We start from the raw sequence: 17711 nt of genomic DNA, 5'->3' as shown, positions 1-17711 counted from the left end.
AAGAAGAAGAAGAAGAAGAAGAAGAAGAAGAAGAAAATTGACAGTCCAGAGCGAAAGAAAAAGAATTTACAAAAGCACAGAATATCTCGATACCTACAGTATTCTGAATGTGGCCATATAAAAAGTATAGGAATAGCAGATGGAGTTTGGAATTAAAGAGACAAGGGTAGTTGGGGAGTAAGACTGGAGATTAATGCAGACCCAAATTTGAAAAAAAAAATTAAAAAAAATATATATATATATTGCATGCTAAATATCATTTACTCAATCCTCTGGGGAATGGGGAGCCAGGAACAGATGATAATGAAATGGCTTTATTTGTGTTTTAGGAGGATTCACTACATAGTTGCATGGAGAGTACACTGGAAGAGTTATGCTAGAAGTATGGATAATTGTAGTTATAAATCAAGAGAATAAAATGGGGCCCAGAACTAAGGCAGCAGTAATACTGATGGGAAAAATAAAAGTACACAAGAGGTCACACACAATTTAAAATCCGAAATGTATACTAACCATTGAGGATCCCCCCAAAATATGAAATTCAGTATCTCCCTGAGGAACATACACGTGAATGGCACCTAACGGTTCCTGAATTGTTCTGGTGGCGTAGTGGTCAGCAGTTTGAATCTACCAGCCGCTCGCCTGGAGACCGACAAGGCGGTCGACTCCAAGAAAGACACACGGTCTTGGAAGCCCACAGCAGTTCTTCTCAGTCCTGCAGATCAAAACCCGAGTTCGCACGGATTCGGTGGCAGTTAGTTTCTTAGAGTAAGAAAGTTAAGTGTGTTCTTGTGATTTTATGTTTTGCAATTTAATCCTTGAATGTTTTCAAATGCCTGTATTTAAGCGGGGGTCTATGAAAACTTCATAAGGGAACTACTCTAACTGCTTGTTAGAGTTCTCCGTATGCACCATTACATACAAGAAAGAAAAAAAAAGGTGCTGGGGGGTAAGTACAGGCAAAAAGAAAATCTTCAAATTCAGACTATATGGTAGTATGGGGAATTATGGTTGCATTATTTCATGCTCCTGTAATTTTTTTCTTTAATTGTTTGGCCAGGGAGGGGGTGACAAGAGAAAATAAAAATATACAGTCAGAATGAGGGAAATGCTACTATGTTAATAAATCACAACATAAAACAGGTATAGAATATAAGTTTGTATGGCCTACAAGTAGAATTGTAAATGTGAGTACTTAAATACGTGGGTTTTTTTATTTTAAAAAAGACAAATGATAAAAGAATACAACTGTTCCTTTCTTCTCCCCTTAACAATAATTATGAATTCCTCCTGTATGCCAGACATGATGCTGGAAGGGCCCCAAGAAACGGCCCTTGATTTCATGGAGTTTACAACAATGCGAAGGTGGACAATTAGAAAATTACACAAAGGAGGAGAAGATCACAACTTTGAAGGAGAGAAGTCAATACGCATAAAACTATTGAAACAAGCAAACTTGACTAGTTCTTAAAGTCTGAAATATTTAATAATAATCAATTTTCATCTTTACCTAATTATTATAAGCCAAGACAAAAGCTTGCCGCTTTTTAACAAACAAGCTTTAGAATGTATTTGAAAAGTAATAATACTTTATATAACTATTTTAAATAATTTCTTTGAGTGATTGGTACACAATACCAAAGATATATTTTAAGTGTTCATTCAATGCAAAATTGGCATGCCTCACAATATCATGGTAGCAACACATTTCTAGTTATGTCATTTTATAAAGTAGAACCCATGGAATTCTCTACTAAACTATCCAACAGATGATGAGTCAACAGATTTAAAAACCATATTGTATATGTACTTTATGATTTATATTTCTTTACTTGCAAATATATTAGTGCCATATGATATAAGCATTTTCCTTGACACTCATAAGCAAAACAATATTTAATTTGGATTACTTTGTTTATTATGTTATCTTGAATTTTAAAACATGCTAGAAGTGAATATTTCCCTTTCCACGCTATATTAAGCAATACATTGTTTTGTTGATAATGTGTGTGCATCCATTCAAATAAACAAAAGTATCCATGCAAAAATAACTGTTTTGCCAAAGCTCATCATCTGAGAAAATTATGTTAGCACTCTCTTTGAAAGTTCAACAAGGAACCATATCTATGCATATTTACATCTTACAAGGATGATACATGAGAGCAAGAATTAATGAGGTTTTCTTTGACAGCCAAGACAAATTATAACTAGACTTTCATTCTCCATTTTTATGGTCCCAACTCTATGGCTTTCTGTTGAAAAATACCTGCTTTTCCCTGACCTCATCATTTTGTTTTGCACTATCATAATATGATAAGGTAGAATTCACCCTTGTCCTCTGAAAATAATGGATGTACTTGGGTCTCTGGTTTTACAGGTAGCCTATGCCTCAGAACTTAAATCTGATGTAAATTTTAGAAATAAAGGATTCAAAAGGGAAGAAATTCTCATAAAGCCAAAAACAAAACAAAACAAAAACTATTGAGTCGCATCTCACTCCCTGTGACTGTACAGGCATGCGTAGAATTGTTCCACAAGGTTTCTGAAGCAGTAAATCTGTATGGAAGCTGAATACTGAATCGTTCTCCAGCAGAGCTTTCAATGGATATGAACCGCTGACCTTTGAGTTAGTAGCACAATGATTAATGTACTGTGCCATCTTGCAGCTGTTTTTAAGTGAAAAAATTCACAACCAACCCAAACTGTACAGAAAGAATGAAAGAAAAATCTTTCCAATTTCTGTGCCCCACCCCCCACCCCCCCGCCCTGCTCCTGATATAACCCTGTGCATAGTTGAGTTCCTTCTGTGGTTACTCTTCAGAATTGACTAGATGGCAGTGAGATAGTCTTGCTCTTCTTAATGTGGTAAAAATACACTGAGACTTGTAGCTCACCTTGTAGCGTAGATGACCTAGTAAATATAACATAGTAAATGGGATCTATCACTCAAGTGATTTTCAATTTTTTAAAACTCAAATGAGTCAACTGATTGATGGCAACTCACATGAGGAGCCAATACTCAAGTATGACTTCTGGGCATTTCCCCATAATCATATTTTATTTCATGAACATGATGAAGTTGACATTACTACGCCTATTTTATACATGAGGAAGGAGCCCTAGTAGACCTGTGGGTTAGACAGTGGGCTGGTAATGTGAATGTTGGCAGTTGGAATCAACAGTCGCTCCAGAGAAGGAAGCTGAGGTTATCTGTTCTGGAAAGATTGACAGTTTGGGGGTTCATATAATGGGACATTATAACTTAGCATCAACTAAATGGCAGTGGCTTCATTTTGATTTTGATATATGAGGAAGTAGAGGTCTAAAAAGCTAAACACATAAAAATGTTCACGGCATGCAAGTGTTGAAGCCTGTTATTTGAGTCCAGGTCTCTCTGTTGGCATAACCAGTATATGGTCTCTCTCTGTGTCCTATAACTACGTACACAGTAAACTTTGTCTCTCTTGAGAGTTGATTCTATAGCCAGTTGGCAGGAAAAAAATATAAACATTAGAAATGATCCTTGACATATCTTTGTTGTTGCTTTTGTTGGAAGCTGTTAAATTGATTCTGGCTCGTAGTAATGGCAGAATAGAATAGTGTTGTTGGATTGCTGGGCTGTAATCTTTACATGAAGGTGCCATGAGAGAAGCATTGGGCTATTAACAACAAAGTTGACAGTTCAAATCCAACAGCTGCCTGGAGACGGAGAAAGATGAGGCATGCTGCCTGCTTTCATAACTTGCATTCTCAGTTAACCTACAGGGTGGCTATAAGTCTGAATCCAACTGATGAGAGTGGATTTGATGTTTAAATCTTTGAGAATCAGATCACCAAGGTTTCCTCCCTCGTGGCTGTTAGATGGGTTCACATTTCTATTAAGAAGCAAATCTGTCACTGTTGAATTACCAGGGTTCCTTGAGTGTATATGCAAGGATGCTGCAAAAAGGTTATGGAAAAATGAGATGAAAAAATCATGGACTTTTTACATAAACTGTTTGAAGCCCACTATTCTCTTTTGGTAATTCTAATGGAGCGAGATAGTCTTCCATTTTTATTGACTATATTGTTTTCTTGAGCATCCGAGGAAATTGTTGGATTATTTTAGAAGCCATAGGATATATGTGTGTGTGTATCCTGTGTGTGTATACACACACACACGCACACCACATGAAATATCAGAATAGTCTTTGGGTAACCACCCAATGAAGAAGCGGGCTCTATAAACAACAGACTCGTGTTCCCCTCTCCTGTCTTCTCTAAGGTCATGCATGGACTGAGCGTAGAGTCGTCATCTAGAGCCTTATGTAGCAATTCCTCCTTCGTCTCTTTCTTTATTTATTTGGTGGAGAGCTAGGCAGTATTTGTTGAGAACATAAGTCAATTTATTTGAATTAATATCATAAGAATATTGTTCTGGGAAATTTATTACAAATACCATAAAATTCTAAAAGGAGAGAACTTGAACCTTCACAGTTTTCTCATATTTCCTCAGCATCGGCTGGCTTTTTCACTACTCTCATTCCCGATGGAAACAGTTCTCAGACTGAAGCATTTTATCCCAAATGTCCACCAATGGTACAATCTTTCCTTTTTATTCATAAAAGAACTTCAGATTGTGATTTGGGTGAATGTTTACAGAGTAAATTATTTTCATACACATTTTGTTTGTGTCATTTCAATCCTCATAGGAGGATCACAATCCTCATCATTTGTCATACTTAACTCTTCACATTTGCTCCTGTGTTTACAATTTCCTTTAATTTTCCTTTCTCAGCACTTATTGATGTCGGCGCCTCATCCCTGGGCATGTGGTGCCATTTTGATTTGCATGGCCGGTTGTTCTATAGAGTGTGTACTTCCCTCGTGCTACTGTGTTGTAGGCTCATGTCTTTTTTTTTTTTTTTTAACATTTTATTAGGGGCTCATACAACTGTTATCCCAATCCATACACACATCAATTGTGTAAAGCGCATTTGTACATCGTTTCTCAAAACATTTTCTCTCCATTTAAACCCCTGACATTAGGTCCTCATTTTTCCCCTCCCTCCCCGCTCCCCCCTCCCACATGAGCCCTTGATAGTTTATAAATGGGTATTTTGTCATATCTTGCCCTGTCCGACGTCTCCCTTCATCCACTTTTTGGTTGTCTGTCCCCCAGGGAGGAGGTCACACACAGTTCCATGTAATCGGTTCCCTCTTCTCTACCCATTCTCCCTTTACCCTCCCTGTTTCGCCACTCACACCACTGGTCCTATAGGGCTCATCCGTCCTGGATTCCCTGTATTTTCAGTTCCTATCTGTACCAGTGTACCTCCTCTAGTCTAGCCAGTCTTGCAAGATAGAATTCGAGTCATGGTAGTGGGAGCAGGGAGGAAACCTTTAGGAACTAGAGGAAGGTTGTATTTCTCATCATTGTTACATTGCACCGTGACTGGCTCATCTCCTCCCCGAGACCCCTCTGCAAGGGGATCTCCAGTGGCCTACTAATGGGCTTTGGATCTCCACTCCGCACTCCCCCCATCATTCACTACGGTAAGATTTTTTGTTCTGATGATGCCTTACACCTGGTCCCTTCGACACCTCGTGGTTGCATAGGCTGGTGTGCTTCTTCCATGTGGGCTTTGTTGCTTCTGAGCTTGATGGCCGCTTGATTACCTTCAAGCCTTTAAGACCCCAGTAGGCTCATGTCTTGTTGGCTGAAGGAAGCCATGGGTTTGAATTCTGTTTGAGAACTGAGGGTCTTTAAGGGTCATAGTCTACGGAGTTCTATCAATCTCTATCAAAGCAATAGTCTAAGGAGTTCTATCAATGTCTATAAAATCAATGATTCTGCGTTTGTTTGTTTATTTTGTTTTTAAGTTATTATTGTATTTTGTTCCACAGAATGAGCGGCCTGTGTCCCCCCTCAGCCACCCGTCCATTTCCTTGTTCACTGTTTCTGTTCTATCTCTTCCCCCAATAAGTATGTGATCTGCTTCTTTATCTGCTCTTTGAATGCTCTTCGTCCCAGGATTGTGGTCTATCCCCATTTAACGTAACTCTCAGGGCTTTGTTGTACAGTCTGGATAGCATATCCACATAGTTGGCCACCTGGGATCGACCACAATCACTACTTTTGAACGAGGTCATTTAATGCATGATAAATTAAAAATCTGAGCTAATGTGTTCAGACCATTCCCTTGATTCAGACTATTACATCATTTCAGTCATTAAATCGTGTACTTTGCTCGCATCATACACTGAGTGACAACAAGAAAAACAACTGTGGGAAACTCACCATTCATTGGCTGATAAAATACTATTTCTTATAATTTCAGAAAGCAAATTATATTTATAAACAAATATAGGTCTTGGTCTTTTAACTGATCAACATGATTCTAAACCTCAAACAAACAGACTCAAACTCCCCTTTATTGAGTCCTTTCTAACTCACTGAGATCCCATAGGACAAGGTAGCACGGCCCCTAGGATTTCTGAGGCGGTATACACTCTTTACTCGAATAGAAAGTCTCACCTGGGGCAGCTGGTGGTTTTCAAGTGGAGCCCTTATGGTGAGCAGTCCAATACATAACCCACTAGGCCACCAGGGCTCTGATTCTAAATGTATGAACACTGTCAATTTCCTAATAGATTAAGGCATACCCTTTAGTTTGCCTCATGGAGAGATCTGCTTTGAATTAGAGCCTGCTTATAGCACTTAATGTACTATAGGGTGATATCTGAACTACAGGTCTGAGTTTCTTCCTCTTATCTAACAAAATTGTCATATATATTTGCTTTTATCCTCTTATTTTAGGTGCATTTCTTGTCAGCCTGAAGCCTGACTTTGCTCAAAGCCAGATTCAAAGAAACAGCAATATTAGCATCAAAAATGATGGCCATTATGTCATCTGTTAATGATTCCTGCAAACCACAGCATAATACAAGGACAGTGTTCTAGAGCCCCCACAACCACCACCACCTCCGCCCCCCACACATGCTAGAAACTTGGCAGCTGGCTCTGTAATCGCAAAGACAGACATGTTCTCTGCCTCCAGACAAGGAGGGAACAGACAAACAAACTCAAGCTCATATACTAATGCATGCTAAGTAGATTGGGAAGGTGGGGGAAAGTTCTGGAAACACAAGGCCAAGCTAACAGAGATACATTTGGGGTATTTTGCTGGTTCATTCAATGTTGAACTTAGAAATGGTGATTAGTATCACCAGCTCAGTAGTGTGGATTGAGACTCGCGAGAACCCCACAAGTGCAGAGTTGCACTGCGCACAGGCTTTCCAAGGCGATGGCGTTTCAGAGGCAGATCACCAGACATGTCTTTTCAGGCACAGTTGGGTCGTTCAAGCCACCAGCCTTTTCATTAGTCAGCATTTAGTCATTGAAGTCACCCAGGGATTTCTTTTAGGATTCGATCTGCTGATGATTAGGATTTACTTCGTCAAAGGGATTAAGGTGCAGAGTCTTTCTATCAGAAAGAAGCGGCTGAGAATGACCCAGATCTTCAGTGGATTTTTAGACATGATAGTTAATATTATGAGTTCAAAACGTTGTGCTTATAAGAAATCTCTGGGTCATTTCTCTTAGCACCTGTGGGCACCTATGTCGTCTCAATGCTAAAGTATTGTATGTCTGAAGAATAGCTGTAGTTTGAGGGTCAATACTCAAAGCCCTGTCATCAGGATTCACAGCATCTCTCTTCATGAAAAGGATCTCTATTGCCTGGATCGATAGCTTGTTGTTAATATAAATTAAGTGGTCTGGTCAAAAATATTTTGGAATAGGAGAAATGCTTACAAACAAAATTGAAGGCCAGATATTGTCATAAGAACTGTTTAGGAATCCCCAAGCATATGAGTATGTTAAACATGCTTCCTACACCCATGTAATCCTGACTATCTATTGTCATGATTCCTAAATCATGGCATGCAGATTTGGGTTCATTTTGCAAAATATCCCCAATGGAGGCTAGCTGACTGGATATCGGAACCCATTACTTCCAAATTGAGTTATATAAAGACATAGAACATAACCCTTTTCAAGGGCTATTTAAAAGAAGCTTCTCAAAATCGCCTACAGTTTTAAAGACAGTTCCTCTAAGTGCATAATTTAATTAATTTTGCGTCAGTCATGTCAGATGGTGTCATCTGTGTTATTCCTCTTCAGAGAGAGTAGCACTGTGATTGGCTTCACAAATTGCTAAACCATCCTTCCCGCTCTGGAAGGAGGCAGAGAAAGAGCATCCATGGAGAAGCACTTCTATCCACACGCTCAGGTTTCCCTATGCAAGCTGTGCTTCCCACTGCTCCCCACTACACAGCAGTACAACATCAGTAGCAGCACTCAGTTTTCTCTGTACATATCTTTCATTAGCACTTAAGACAATTCAGCTTCACACCTTTGAAATATGCTCTTTAAAAACAACAGTGTCCCAAATGAAGGCTACATCACAGGACTCAGGGGAAGTAGGAGTGGGGACAGGGCATTATAGTTTGATAAATTCTGGAAAGAACCCTACAAGCCACACACTTGTGAAGAGGGTCAGCTTGAGCATTCCGAGGTCCTCCTACCTGCCTCTTTGGAAATCTGGGTGAAGGATTCCACACCTTTCTCTCCATAACTGCCTTCGGATGCAAGCGTAGACACATAGTTCCAACCGAGGGCCTTTACAATGTCCACCATGGCCTGGGCTTGGAAGGAATCAGGAGGGACCACACGTGAGAAGAAGTCATAACGGCGGTCATCACTCAATTCTGGTGCAGTTGATGCATAACTTATCTGAGGTATCTGAAAAACAAAACAACAATGTCACACACGAGCTTATCATCAGGGAATGAAATTTTCATTTATACCTATACCAATGTACTCAAAACACAGAGCTTGCGATCTGAAGGGACTGTGTTGCCAAGCATAGCCACCTCAGTTTAGACCATTTACATGCATTTAATAGCTCTGTCGTATCTTCTTTTGTGCCTCACCATTTTGTTTACTTGTTTGTTGTTATTGTTGCACTTTGGTTTGTTTCTCTCCTCCTGGGAAAGGGGATGAGAACAACATTGAACTTGTACGGTCAGGGCCAAAGTGGTTAGGAAATGTATAGCTAGAACAATTTTTGCATCATCTTTTGCTTCTTAAAGACTAAGGAAAAAGAAAAAGATTACACAATATCAAGGTTTTTATAGTTGGCAGAGTTGAGGAATCCTGGTGAAGATTGTTAATCATCTAATGCTGCAGGAGTGCTGATGAACTCTGAGGGATCAACTAAGTAAGTAGACTTCTTTTGCCCCACAAGCATTAATTCTCTATCACTCTTAGACCCAAGCCCCTAACCTAGAAGGGTTTTTATGTCAGTGGTCCTTGATCTTTGAAGGAATTTTCTCAAGATTATTTGTCCTTTTATGTTCTGTAATGCGTTCCTGCCTGGGTGCAGATTACACACAAAACTGACCCTCGGCTTAAGCCTCTCATAGCACTCTTGGAAATACCTCCAGACAACAAGACTTGTGCCCAAGAGGCCATCCTAGGGGTACCTATACTTGGCCCCTGGTGTACAGTATTGACTTTTCGGGGCCATGTGAAATTGGCCTGCCTAGTGGTTCTGCTGCTGATTCCCACTAACTCAAATTATTCATATGAGAAAAAAAATGGCCCTGCAAAAAATACCTGCCTCAAGTCCCAGATACCTCAGGTGTGACCCGAGGAACATGTCTACATGACAACTTCCAAACAGCACTGTGAGCCCCCTCCCCTCCAACTCTGTTCTTGGATCTTCCCCTTCACATTGATACTAGCATGTAATATTCTGGGCATGACAACTGATTGGCCAGTAAGAATTATTAATTCAGTACAAACACATGCCTGCTTTCCTTATAAAGATTTTTTTCCATCTATATAAAGACTGGTTGCAGCCTTTGCTCATGTCAAGAAAAACATCATAAAAGTGTCAAAGCTGCATTCCCGTTGATTATTTGAGCCCTGAAAACTCTGCCCAATATGGAGTAATTGCTCTCCTTCCATTAGTGTATCTAAAGTCCATGCCTTGGCCGTTGTATAAAGTCAATTAACACATCCATAAAGGTCATTTTCTTTGCCAAATTTTCTAGGTTAGGATTCATTTCAAGTCATGTGATCTATTGGTAGAGGGCCCACTATTTTGCACGTGGTTCCATTTCTGTTCTGTGATCCCTGGGCAGGCTCCCATTACTGAGTCAAAGGCCAGTCTGAACAAGCCTCAGCATCTCCTCCCTTACTCGATGACCGAGGCTATACATTTTCATGAATATAGAATTGTAGACGAGGTCTACATCAAAGCTTGCCTCAGTTTACTAGTGTTTGCTTGGATGAAGTCATTTCACCTTGATGAGTTGCAATTTTATCATTGAAAAAGGACTACTCTGAGACACAAGGATAATGAATGTCATTATTTAGCAAGATGGTTCACAGAGCGGGTGCTTCATTCATTGAGGAAATACTAAAAATAGAGCATGATATAGTTTTCCTCATTACCTATTTACTCATTTCCCATACGAGTTCAAAAGTTCTTTGCGACACACATTATTTACTAATGTTTCAAAAGCATTTACTTCTTAGGGAATTTTAAAACCATATTCCAATCACTGTTCTTTAGAATAATATATGTATTGATTATTATGTGATCATTATGTATAAGGAAACTGGATGGCATACTGTGTTATGTACTGAGCTGCTAGCACCATTTCAGCAGTTCGGAATCACCAGCAGCTCTGGGGGAGAAGGTGAGGCTTTCTAGTTCTGTAAAGAGTTACAGTATTGGAAACCCAGGGGGGCAGTTCTGTTCAGTCCTATAGGGTTGCTGTGGGTCAGAATACACTCAATGACTGTACATTTACCCTTTGACATGTCTTAATAGCTTGTTTTAACAAAGAGGGATTTGAAAATTGGAAACAAAACATGTTCTTGCCTTAGGTTACAAAATAGTAAGAAAAAAATAAATGAAAGATAAAATAAAAACAAAACAAAATAGTAAGATAGAGACTCCAATACAATTATTTGAACTCTTAGGTATTCTACTTGTCAAATTATTGTGAAGACATCTTAATAAGTGGCATAAAACAAGAAAGGACAGTAGATTGCTGGTGCCCAGGGCAATTGCCGCCTACCACGTGAACTTGGAAGTCACTAAACTATAAGTGATTTCACTGGTCACCCTCAGACTGCTGCTCAAATCTTGTATTTAAAATCATGTGAACACTTGTGCAATTATCTTAACCCATAGAATGTTATCTATGAGACATTTGTAGTTATGAAATGATCAATATTCTGAAAAGGAATTATCAACTGAACGTTTGTGGGACAAAGAGGGAAGAGGAATACAAAGGAAAAGAAGAAGAGAGAGGTGGGTGCTCTCTTACAAGAAGTAAAAGGAAAAGAAGTCGCCCAGATCAATACCTTTGCATCTATTTCAAGGGGGAGAAACCTTTGTGCATTCACAGAGCCCTGCCCTGCCCAGACCTCTTTTGGCTTTGGAAGAGGGTTAACAAAGACACAGAAAGCCCTCTGCTTCTATGTAACTCCTGAAAAACAGGAGAACTGCAAAGCACCCCCAATGCAGTTTCGAAACGGCATCACAAATTTCAGTAATGAAAAATCGGCGGAAATCAATTTATTTCCTCACTGGCATGCACATTTTGAAGATGATTGTCATTCGTGGTCACTCCCTTCCATTACAGAAAAGAAATATTCCCTGGCTTCAGAACTGTATTTCCCTGTGGGATGATGTGCACAAACTGTATCACCCGGCTTTTATCTTGACACTGTGAAAATAAAATAGGGACTGAAAAGCCAGATGGAATTCATTTCTGAGATAAAAATGTGCCTTCATGAGGCTATCCCTTATAGCAATAAAGTATAAGAAACTAGAAGAGTTTATGTGATTAGTGAAATAGGAGGATGTATATTTATTTTGTTTCTATGTAGCATATTTAGCTATTATATTATTGTGCTGAGTTGAATCCAAACTAATGTTAAAGCCTACATTATGAACTATTTTGAGATATGCATTTTTAGCCAGTAACTGTGGATGACCAAATAATTATCTGTCAGCTTTTGGGATTATAGTCCACATGCTCACTCATATATAGTTATATTTTCTCTTTCTTCTATTGAAATCTTCCCTCTTGCCAGTCTTATGTGGTGTGCTAGGCCAGCGGACTAAAGAGCCCAAATACAGAGACACTCACACATGTATAAGACAGAGCTTTATATCAAAAAGCAATTGTATATTGAGAAAACATCCCCATCCAGTCTAGATCAAGTCCATAAGTCTGATATTAGCCCATAAGTTTGATATCAGTCCATGAATCTCTCTTCAGATTCACATAGCCACATCCAATGATGCAGAATGAAGGAAGATCACAGGTCTGTGTGTGAAAAGAGGCGATGGATAAGAGGCAATGGAAGCATCATAGGGCTGGAGCAAGTTTCCACCCTCAGATCTCATCATGGCTCCATATGGTTTGTTCACAGGAAGGTGAAACAGAGAGAGAGAGTTTGTCCAGGTTTCAGCAAACCTCCATGTGGCTTGTGAACAGGCAGATCAAGGGAGAGAGACAGAGGAAGTTCCCAGAATCCTCATGAGAAGGCCAGGGCCACACAGAGGCATCATCAGGCTGTGACCTAACTAGCAGGCTAGATTCCACCCCTTTGCTCTTAACACCCTAAAGCTGATACAAGATTATGCAACTACCCCATATGGATATGGGAAACTCTTCTTGTTCTTGGGTAAGCACAAGTTAGTGCAATAACAGTTTCATTGATACAAAAATAAGTATTCCATTTCTCTTTGAATAGTCCCTTCTATAATAACACTTTCGATCTTTTACCATAAAATAAACTGTCATCATTTTTATTTCTTTGTGCTTTTCTTTTACTTCATAAATATCTGCCTACCACATAAAAATGAGTTTCTTAATGATGTGTCTGAGATAATATTAAAAAACATATATAACTTTATTTGTACAGAATGAGTTGAGGCATTTTAAAATAAAATTAACAATATATGATTTAGGAAAAACATAGAGATACGAAAATAAACAAATAAGTGATATATTATGACCCCCTACTGTCTTAGCTTCTTAGTCCTGTTGTAACAGAAATAACATAAATGGGTGCTTTAATGAACAGAATTTTATTTTGTGGTAGTTTAGGAAACCAATCTCAATGGAGAGTGCTGGCTTTAGTGGAAGGTGCCTTCTGTCTGCTCTGGGGAAATCCCATGTCTCTCAGGTTATTGTCTTTGAATCATTGGTCATCCTCACGTGGCATCATTGTCTCCATTTGTGTGTCCTTGATTCTCTGCCTAATCTACTCTTTATATTTCCAAAGTCAATGGTTTAGGACATGCCTCAGGGTGCTTTGACATCATTAACCTAGCAAAGGAAATGTACTCCACAATTTAATTGCACCTACCGTATGGGGTTAAGATTTACAAGACATATGTAGGCAGGGGACAGAAATTTAATCCATACACCTGCTAAAACTTTGTCATACCTATTAGAGTTGTTGGTTTGGATCCACAAGCTGCTGAGTGTGAGAGTGTAGAAGCATCCTGCGTCTGTAAGATTGAGAGCCTTAGAAACCCTATGGGACAGTTTTATTGTTTGTTGTGTGATGTGCATGCACATGATAGGACTTCCAAAAGTTTGTATGGAAATTTCATTACAGTTTAATTTTTCCAGGAACTTTTTGAAGTCTTCTTATGTGTATATCTGCACATGCAAGCACGCGCACACACACACACACACATGCACATATATACAAGCAATGTGCAAGGTCTACATGAAGATGTTGTAATCATCTCTATGTAGACCTTGCACATTGCCTATTAATTTTACATCTAGATAATTCTGATTGAATTATAGATGTGATAAATTTTCATTTATTTGCTAGTTGGAGACTTCTGTTCACACATGCACAGATTGGTGACAAACAAGACATCTTTACATAGGTCTCTGTGATCTGGAGAGGGCTGCAGACAAGTTCTCTCAATAATATATTTTCTATATATTTTCATAGTTAGGACGTCTTAACAACAACAACAACAAAAAGTTGCATCAAAACAATAGATTTCAGAGGGGATCTGTTTTGGGCAGTTAGATTCAAGGTAGAAATGTCAACTCGGAAGCTAATGAGAATTGTTTTTTGAGGATTCCAAATGGGTGATCTTGATCATTGTTCTTAAGGATAAAGATTTTCACAGGTGCTTGTAATGAAGACATTTTTAAAAAATGGAAAACTGCAGTTGTGAGTAATTGGTTCAAGAAAGTAGTCCCAACCATTTTATTATCATTATAGCAATGCACCAGGTAATTCTTGGAGGGACCCAAGGGTTATCCTATGAGAATTTTTATTGTAACAGTGTACCCCAGAGTCAGCCTACAGTTTTGATACTGCCACTGTAGACTTGTTGTTCCCCAAATTCAAAGAAAGGGGCACGATTTGCCAAACCGGCATTTTGATGTTGTGCCATAAATTTAAGAGCTCAGAAAGCTTCAGAAGAAGAGTCAGAGAGATAGAGCACCATTGTGATAGGTTTGATGCACCTCAAGTGGAGCAGGATTCTCCTCTCAGGTGATCTAACATAGCATGGTCACTCCATGGTGTGATATTCTGTGAAGCACTCAAGCAGTTGTGTGGAGAATAAATCTCCTTAATTTGGTCACAGCCTTGATATGGTTGAGGGAGCTTTCATTAAGGGTGTGGTCTATTCACAGTAGACATTGACCCTGTGTAAGCTACCCAACTTCTGCTGGATTTGCATCCTGCATCTGGTTTGTCAACTGTTATATCAACTGCCAGTAACAGTAGCCATCAGTGGCCTTGGATTCATTTGGCAAACCTTAGATTGTTCGACTCTGCATCCATTATCCTGTGGTCTTCCTGCTTCCCATTTGTCAGCTGCTGCTGCTACATGAGTCAGCTTACGGCTGACCCATGGGTTTAAACTGGGATGGACTTACCCAGTTCTACAATTGAGTGAGCCAAGTTTGGATGTAAATCTCTTTCTAAATACATACACAGAGAAGAGCCACTGGTTTTTGCTTCTCTAGAGAACACAGCCTTTTGGTCTGGAAACAAGATCATAAAGATGAGTATTCTAAATTGGTTCTCAAGTCTGATGAGTAGGGACAAGTCTGTCATGATTGGTCAAGAGGGAGCTGTTAGTCCATGGCAAGAGCTGAAAAAGTAAATACCAAAATAGCACCACCGAGAGAGGAAATGGTGAGAAGGGAGATTCGGGGTGGTTGTGAGTTTGATATCATTTGACAATTTTGTCAGGATGAGAAGTGTAGGAAAACTGCTTGGTACTACCTATAATACAACCGCTAAAGAGACAAACTCAGAGCTTCAAAAGCCAAGTTCAAATGCTATGTAAAAGATCTCAAAGCTTCTACTCTGCCATGAATGAAAATTGTATCTCTTCTAGTCACAGAACTGATATTGTTGAAAACCAAACTCCGAGTCTTCTACTGATGTTAGTGATCGCTTCATTCTCAAGCTAGGAAACTGTCGGATGGTACAGAGAAGGCATTGACTGGGAAGAAATATGACCCTGAAGCATAGTATGGATAATCCACAATATGGATGATCATATTTTGGATAGTAGGAACTCTCCTAATTGAATTGAGACACTTGCTTGCAATGAGGCTGATTAGGTCCCATGAGGATAGAGGCTAAGTGGCAGCACTCAATCCACAGAGAAAAGGTCAGTGTGTTTCCCATAATGGGTCAAAATGGCAATCAAAATAGCCCAACTCTATGAGTTCATGGTGTTAGCTATTTATGCATAGTGTCCCTAGGAGTAAAATAAACAGGAAGCCTACTGAATATTTACTTGATCTAGATATGTGCATGCATTTTGTATCAGGTGAATAGCAGTTTGACTCAAATTGCAAGAGTCACAACCCCTCGATGAACTCCTAGACTTGAGCTAGTTTAATGCGATAGTGGAATAAACACACTCAGAAACTGGCAGAACCCCATATTACAGCTCTGAAGTGTGGAATAAAGGCTACTATTGTGGGCAAAGCTAACCTGAAGCAGTTAGAACAGTTTCTGCCTAGGAAAATAATAAACCAAAAGCAAAAATCTTCTCTAAAGACTCTAGTGTAACACAACCATGGTTAGAAGTATATAGACCCATGTGTAAATAGTACAGATGTATACAGTATATAGACCTAGATGGAAGATATGTTGAGTTATAGTAGATTCATACTTTGCTGTGTTTTTTTAATAAGGGTGATCCTTTTGAATTACCCTAGTATATCTATTAATTTCTGCATCGTTATCTTGTGACTTATAATGTGGTTAAATTTCTTATTTGTTTTGATCACTTTCACTTTTTTTTTGGTATTTGCAGGTAAACATTCATATTATCATACTTCACTAAGTTTAAAATTTTTTAGTTTTATAATAACATCAATTAGAATTTCTAGGAACATAATAGGAGTGAAAATAGATTTTCTCTATCTTATTTCTCAATTGGGAGCATTATTTTTCAAAAACACAAACAATTTATTTTGAAAAATGTAAACATAAATGAAGAAGTTAACTGTTTACTTACAAGTGAATTTTGTCATCATACAGTTGTAGAATTTACAGTATCTTTGTTCAAATTTACACAGAAATTTTTAGAGTGCAAAGGGCCATCTACATAAGTTTATACTTAATTCTCTTCTCTATATAAATGTATGACTTTCTTAAAATTTCTCTAGAAACTGTTAACCACATTCTACCTCATCCTCTAATCTGTTTTATGATTGAAATTTATTTATACTTGCTATCAATCTGTCTTCCTTTCTTTTAAATTGGAACACAGAAGTACTTCTTCTGATACATTTCCAGAAAATGCAGATTAACCTACTCTAAGAGGAATAGCAAAATATTTAGAGTATCACAATATCATTTAATGTATTTCCATGTATGAGGTATCATAAGTATTTTAATGCATTATCTTATTTTAATCCTCACAATAATACCTCAAAGTAATCTCTTGTATTTGGATTTCACAACTAAAAAAGCTATATCATAGAGAGATATAGAAATGTTTCTTGGTTCATATCTGAGTATGTGAAAGATTGGGATCCACTACGCCCCCCACAAAGCCTTTACTCATAATTCCTGTGCTATACTTCCTCTTTAAAGAATATCAAATCTGTTCAAAGACATTACATCTTATGATATAGTTTAGTCCCTTTCTGCTATATTCTTTTATTTTACGTTTCTGCTACCAAATAACTCTTGTTACCATGGGACAATTTGCCATTTGTTTGTTTTTCATTGATACCCTTAGTCTAAGAATTCCTCATTCCTTTCCACTAGAAATATAAAGTGATACACATTGTTTTTATCTGTTAAAGAAACACATCAAATTCTCAACTAACATAACTAGAAGACCTTTTAAAAAGGAAGGTGTGTTAGCCTGGGCAGACTAGAGAAACAAATCCACAGAAATTCATATGTATATAAGATAGAGTTTTATATAAAGGATAAGTGTACATTAAGAAAACATCCCAACCCAGGCCTGTCCAAACCCATAAGTCCAACATTAGCCCATATGTCTGATAAAATCCTACAAAATCCTCCTCAATATCACAAAACACACGCAATGATGTCGACTGCAGGAGGAAAGCCAAGTCAGTGAATATGTAAGAATCTCAGCACTGGCAGGTATCTC

At 38.5% G+C, this 17711-nt stretch overlaps 1 protein-coding gene across 3 annotated transcripts in view; it reads right to left on the bottom strand.

Annotated features, from left to right (window-relative positions):
- Positions 1 to 17711, bottom strand: part of GRM7 (glutamate metabotropic receptor 7) — a 1182365-nt gene that overhangs the window by 813293 nt on the left and 351361 nt on the right. For 2 of the 3 annotated variants that reach the window (XM_004714110.2, XM_004714111.3), the window contains exon 2: positions 8569 to 8785. In XM_004714110.2, the coding sequence (XP_004714167.1) occupies positions 8569 to 8785 (217 nt within the window). The remainder of the gene's footprint in view (positions 1 to 8568; positions 8786 to 17711) is intronic. The other variant, XM_045285644.1, reaches the window with a different exon arrangement.

Source organism: Echinops telfairi, unplaced genomic scaffold (genome assembly GCF_000313985.2).
Source record: "Echinops telfairi isolate 266 unplaced genomic scaffold, ASM31398v2 ScPeMD7_7474;HRSCAF=8512, whole genome shotgun sequence".
NCBI lineage: Eukaryota > Metazoa > Chordata > Mammalia > Afrosoricida > Tenrecidae > Echinops > Echinops telfairi.
This window is presented reverse-complemented; position numbering and strand designations above follow the sequence as displayed.